Source organism: Tupaia chinensis, unplaced genomic scaffold, assembly GCF_000334495.1.
Source record: "Tupaia chinensis unplaced genomic scaffold, TupChi_1.0 Scaffold144901_1, whole genome shotgun sequence".
In the NCBI taxonomy this organism is placed as follows: Eukaryota; Metazoa; Chordata; class Mammalia; order Scandentia; family Tupaiidae; genus Tupaia; species Tupaia belangeri.
This window is the reverse complement of record NW_006204761.1, coordinates 16,742-23,498: the sequence shown is the minus strand read 5'-3', so window position 1 is coordinate 23,498 and position 6,757 is coordinate 16,742. Positions and strand designations below refer to the sequence as shown.

The window sequence follows — 6,757 nt, the reverse complement described above, 5'->3', positions numbered from 1 at the left end:
GATAGAAGGATGGAGTGTTCTTTTTGAGGTGTTCATTTATATACATTTGAAAGTATGATTTGTTAATTTTTTTAAGACTGGTAATAGTTTTGCCTTTGTACATAATAGGTTCTCTGTTGCAACTACTTGTGTCTACTGTCACATAGCAGGAAAGCAGTCAGGGAGATTACATAAATTAACAGACATGTTTGTATTTCAATTACATTTTTTAAGTAAAATACCTGCTATAACTAATCTTTTCTAAAGTATTTACTTACTTACTTAGTTGCTTACTTACGGTAATACTGAGGCAATACTTTTGAATTCTCAGAAAAGTCATTACACATTTTCGTGTAGAAAAAATATGTCATTACATTTCCAACAGCCCAATATTTTCTCTGAGAATTAGAATGGGAACCAGCAGGTGGCATGGAAGTTAAGATCCTAGACTCTCACATGATTTGTTGCAGCTTGAATCTCCGACCTGGTGACTTGCTTTCTCGCTTTTCCTTTCTTTTTCTTTCTGGTCTCTCTTTGGTGAGTATGCATGACCTAAACCAAATTTTAATAATAATAATAATAATAATAATGATAAATAAAATTCATAATTCTTAGAAAAACTATTATAGTGATATTCACTCACTTTTTTAAAAAAAAAAAACAACATCTTTCACAGCAGATATTCTTGGCTTCTCTCTCAGGAACATGTTTGGCACCTGTATGTCTGTATTTGTTTTCTTATGCATCTCAAATTGTTTCTTTCTATATTTATTTACTTTTATTTACTATTTTTGAGAGGTTTTGCTATAGGGTGCGTGCGCTCACCAGAAAGACAGAGAGAGACAGAGAGACAGAAAGTGAGAAATCATCCCCCAGGAGGGATGGCCATGCCACAATTTCTTCTCCATTCTTCTCTCAGGATCATGGGCATGCACACACACGTGCCCGGCGTGAGTTTAAGCCACTGGATCTGGAACTCGAATCGCGATCAACTACATGGGAGTTCAGTGACATAGCCATTACACTAACTATTGGTCCCTATTTACTATTATTTTTTAAATTTACTATAGACCATGTACACTCACCAAGAGAGACAGAGACAGAGAGAGGAAAAGTGAGAAAGAAAGCCACCAAATCTAAGGCTCTAACCACAATTGGTCATTTGGTAGTCCCACACCTTGACAACCATGCTAGCTGCTAGCATCAATTTTTCTTTTGCTTCTTCTTCTTCTTTTTATAATTTGAAAGAGGACACATTCACTCGCTAGAGAGACACACAGAGAATGAAAGCAAGACAACACCACCTCCATGAAATGGTCATGCTATCATCCTCTCTGCACCATTTTTTCCTCTTATCATTATTTTACACAACACAGAAATTCTTAATATATTTTTAAAGTCATCTTGTTTGGGGCTTATGTAACAATTTGGGTCATGTGGGAGATTGCCCCCTTAAGCACCATGATATGGGCTTTCTTTACCTCCATTTTTATTTATTGTTTTGTACACTACTTATTTCATTTTCCAATTCCTCCAATTCCTTCACAAAAACAATTTGGTGTTTTTTTTTTTTCCAGATTATAACCTGAACAGAAATATTTACTTTTACTAGCAATGAAAATGAAATGATTTCTACTATTAGAATCTCTGGAATTGCATAATACTTATGGAAAATTTCAAAACGTATTTACTTCTTATGTATGGAAAAATGGAAGCATGATTTCTTATAACTTTTCATATTTCATATTTGACAAGACCACATTTTATTTTGATAATGACTTGGTAGTATATTTTGTATGACAGCAAATTTTGAGATGCCCAAATGTGAAATGTATTAGAATGTTGAGTCTTTCATTTTTAAACTGTGTTTCTTTATCTCCCTGCAATATATTTCAAGTGTGGTATTCTGTTATTAGTCAATTCTTTGTACTTAATTGCACATATTTATGAGCTTGGTTCTAAAAGTTATAAAATATTTTCTTAATGATTTATCTGTAATTATTTTTGGCTTATCATCTGGGAATAAAAGTTAGATTTGAAGTTCAAGGTATCCACAGGTAACTTCAATGATGACACCTTTTTCATTTTATGACTAATGAGATCTAAGATTGACACTGTCTTACCCAGCACCAAACTTCAAGGACAGCACCAAACTGCAAGGGTGTCCACTGGAAATAGTTTTACAGTTCAACCTAATAGAATGAGCATGTCCAGAAAACAGCTTAAACATAACAGGGTAGAATAGTGTGTATAAAAAATATATAAAAAATATGAGTATGTGAATTAAAAATAATGATGTTCTATGTTTCATTTCTATTTGTGTGTGAGAGAGAGATTTTTGCTATAGGATGCACGTATTTGCAAGAGAGACATGAAGACAGAAACTAAGAAATTATCCACTGGGGGATGGCCATGCCACAATCTCTTCTCTCTTCTCCTCTTAGGATTTTGGACATGCATGCACATGTGCCTGGTGTGACCTTCAAGCCTCAGGATTGGGAAGTGAACCACTATTGGCCACATGGGACAGTGTCTTCATCACCATGCCACCTGCTGGCCCATATGTTTTATTTCTAATAGTTAATAGTTTTATTTGGATTGAGCAATATTAGGGACTAACAGTGTAATTATATATTTCATACTTGTTTGATTTGAAATATCTGACTCTGGACAAGAAAAACAAATAAAGCAGCAAACAGGTTTTCCTTCTTGGGGAATTTTCTGAAATCCAGGAACACAGCTGTGACTACACACAGATTTAGGAATCTGAGCAGAAAAGAGAATCATTAGTCATAATCAGGTAGGGTATGTTATGGGATACTCTAATTTCTCTTCACCACAAAGGAAATATTTGCCTCTAATAGTTCATCACTGTGTAACCTTTTGATATTACCTAGGATTCTTCTATTTTTTTTTCACAGAGGGATTTCAGCTATAGGGAGCATGTGCTTGCCAGAGAGAGAGTGAAACAGAGAGAGAAATAACCCCCTGAGGGGATTGTTGCACCGAAATGCTATCTTTATTCTCCTATCAAGAATTTTTACATGGATGCATCTGTGTTGGGTGTGACATTCTAGCCTCCAGATTCAAGACTCAAACTGCAGTCAGACATGTGGGAATCCAGAACCTTAACCACTATACTACTTGCTGACCCCCTTTAGCAAGACCTCTAATTAAGATCTAGTATACTTAGCTTTCTTCTTTGTTTTATCAGTTTTTAAAAGAATTGTTTATTTAATTTATTATCATTTTAAAAATTTGACCACAGAGACACAGAGAACAAGAGAGAGAAAGAAAAGTGAGAAAGCAAGCCATCATTTTTGGAACTCAAACTGCAATCAGACATATGGGAATCCAGTGCTTTAGCCACTATACCACCTGCCAGTCCCCTTCATGTGTTATTTACTGGATTTTTCCAAGGTACCTAATTAATTTGTCCCATATATGACTAAAAATATCCCTTGTGTCATTCTTTTGTCTTATGCAATCGTTTCATCCAAAACTATTTCAATGCAGGTTTTACATGGTAAAGACTCTGAAAAGTTGTGTTTTTGAGAATATTTATACTATGTCCTCATATATATTTGGGTAGAACACTTTAGTTTCTGGATTTTTAAATATCTAATAATGTGATATGTAGGTACACAATAAAAAGTTAACTTAAAACTCAAGGCCAGCATATATATGATGAAAGTGTGGTTAATCCAATTGTGAGTTCTGAGGCCAGTTGAGTACTGCTTTTTGTATTTTAACATGTGCAAAGCATGATATTTATATAAATCTTCTGCAACATCTAATTGCCTGAGTTTATAGTCACTGTTTTGAAATGTTTAGTACAATGAAGAGTGGTATACAAGGGGCTGGAAGGTGCTACAGTGGTTAAGGCACCAGACTCACATGGTTTGAGTCCTGAACCTGGTGGCTTGCTTTCACATTCACCATCTGTCTCTGTCAGTCTCTAGTCAGGTTGAAGAAGAAGCAGCAGAAGCAGAAGCAGCAGCGGCCGAAGAAGAATAGATAATAAAATAAATAAATAATTTCTGAAAAATTAAGAATGGTTTGCAAAATGACAAGAGAAAATGTGAATGGTATCTTCAAAAACGTAAATGGTATAGTACTGCATAATCTACTTGTTTTTGCAGTATACCAAAATATAAGAAGGACTTGGTTCACAAATAATAAAGGGTTTCAGAACACAGAGAGGAATTTTTTATACACACACACACATATGCACACACACACATATGAAAGAGTCGTGTGCTCCATAAAGACATAAGACATTTCGGTAAATGATAAACAGCATAGATTATAGTGGTACCATAAAATAATAGGTTAGGCCATATAAATTCTACATGTGGTGTGCAGATCATCTAGTATTGTGTAAGTGCAATCTATGATGTTTGCACAATGACAAAATTCTAAAAAGTGCATTTCTCAGGGACCAACAGATGGCACAATGGTTATGTCACTGGATTTCCACTTGGGTGACCCCATTTTGGTTCTCAGACCAGGCAGCTTGAGACTCACATCAGGTGCATTTGTGTGTGTGTCCAAAATCCCCAGAGCAGAGTAGAGAAGGGATTATGATATGGCCATCCCCCTGGGGGATGATTTCTTAATTTCTGTCTGTCTCTCTGGTGAGCTCATGTACCCTATAGCAAAGAACTCCCTAAAACAAAAGCACAAAAAAAGTTATAAATATATTCTCATAAAATATTTTTATTAAACAGTGTTCAATTCTATATATACATACATCACCTTATTGATATTATTAGTTAGACTGCTGCTTGAACAAACTTATGATAAAAAATCAGTTAATAAAAATCAGAACTTGGGACCAGCAGTTGGCTAATGGCTATGTCACTGGACTCCCATGTAGTTGACCGCGGTTTGAGTCCTGGAGTTGGTGGCTTGAACTCACACCGGGCATGTGTGTATGCATGCCCAAGATCCCAAGAGGAGAATGGAGAAGGAATTATGACATAGCCACACCTCCTTGGAGGTGATTCCTCGCTTTCTCTTTCTTTGTCTCTGTCTTTCTGGCAAGTGCACGTGACCTATAGCAAAAACCTCAAAAAAAAAAAAAAAGAACTTTTTCTATAGTTTAGAATGTACATACAAAATTTGAGTAGTACAAAGTCTGAATGTAAAGGACAAATTTTATTTTTTTTAGTTTATATTTTTACTGAGACAAGAGTTTAATTCACTTTTCTTTAGGCTTTGCATGGGTTGTGTGTGTTTGCCAGAGAGAGACAGGGACAGACAGATAATAAGGGAGAAATCAATCCTCATGGGGATGGCCACAACACAGTCACTTCTCCACTTTCTGGTCTACAGATGTGGGGCTTGCACATGCACACATATGCCAGGCATGATTTTCAAGCCACCAAAGTCAGAAGTTGACTATGGTTGACTATGTCAGAATCTGGTACCTTCAGTATGATGTCACTGCTGGTCCCATAAAAATCAAACTTACTACTGAGTTAAAGCAGTCACACAATTTAATTTCAGGACTGTTCAAATATCTCTGTATATATTTTGATTTTCTTGATTGTTTCTTTTAGAAATTTTTGTCTTAGGGTGTGTGTATCATGAAAGAGACAAAAGGAGAGACAGTGAGAGGAAAAAAATCACCCCTTGGGGGAATGGACATGCTGCAATCCCTTCTCCTTGTTCTCCTACTGGGATCTTGGGCACATATGTACACACATCCAGCATGAATTTCAAGCCACTTGGTCCAGAACTCAAACTGTAGTAGATGATGTGGGATTCCTGTGACATAACTACAATGCAACCTGCCCTCTCCACCTCTATATGTATTTCATATTTAAATGACATCATACCTCTTTGAATTTAACAGGCCAGTTTATCACCTCTTCATTGATGACCAAACCGTGATCATGAGTTTTCCTGTAGACAAAATCTCCTATTTTAACTAACAGCCAACTGTTAGTAGAAAATCTCACAATGTTGTGGATATCATACTGTATGGTATTTCTGTTTTCATCAAGGGGGATGTTGTATCCAATGTTATTTGTCAGTTGGCTTTTCCTCAGAAATGGATAAAGTAGACAAAATCTCCTATTTTAACTAACAGCCAACTGTTAGTAGAAAATCTCACAATGTTGTGGATATCATACTGTATGGTATTTCTGTTTTCATCAAGGGGGATGTTGTATCCAATGTTATTTGTCAGTTGGCTTTTCCTCAGAAATGGATAAAGTTATATTAAAGACAAGGTTTAAAAATTAGGACTGCATTTAATAGAGAGTTGTTTGGTCCATATCTATCAAGTAATTCCCTTTTAATATCCCTACCCTTATGTTTACTTCTTAGAAGGAGTTGAGTTTGGTTTGAAAGGTCACCTGCTCAGGGCTCATGTAACATGAGCTCTTTTTTTGTTTTCCTTCATAAAAACAATGGAGGAGTGGTTGTAGCTCATGAGAAAAATTCTAGGATGTTTCCCAGAGGATGATTTATACATAGATCCTCATAAAATCCAGACTATTAAAATCTTGTTTGAACTAATTGTAGTCTAATCTTGATGATTCACAAAAGGCACAGATGGAGCCAGACAGTGGCATAGTTAAGGCAGCTGAATCACACATGGCCAACCCGGCAACTTGAGTCCTATACCAGCAGCTTACAAAACACACCGGGTAGGGCCAAATGTGGTATGGTGGTAAGGTGCTGGACTGTCACATGACTGACTGCAGAAGAGAGAGATAAAGTGAGAAAGCAAACTGCCAGAACAAGGATTAGAGCCATGATTGGCTAT

General features: G+C 36.1%; 1 protein-coding gene across 1 annotated transcript in view; it reads right to left on the bottom strand.

Moving 5' to 3' along the window:
• The window catches only part of LOC102502253 (vomeronasal type-2 receptor 116-like), a gene marked incomplete at its 3' end in the record, with an annotated part of 12,762 nt that overhangs the window by 1,551 nt on the left and 4,454 nt on the right, over nt 1–6,757 (bottom strand). Inside the window, exons 2-3 of the mRNA XM_014583855.1 lie at nt 5,823–5,925; nt 2,622–2,745 (exon numbers count right to left, since the gene is read on the bottom strand). Of these exons, the coding sequence (XP_014439341.1) occupies nt 2,622–2,745; nt 5,823–5,925 (227 nt within the window). The remainder of the gene's footprint in view (nt 1–2,621; nt 2,746–5,822; nt 5,926–6,757) is intronic.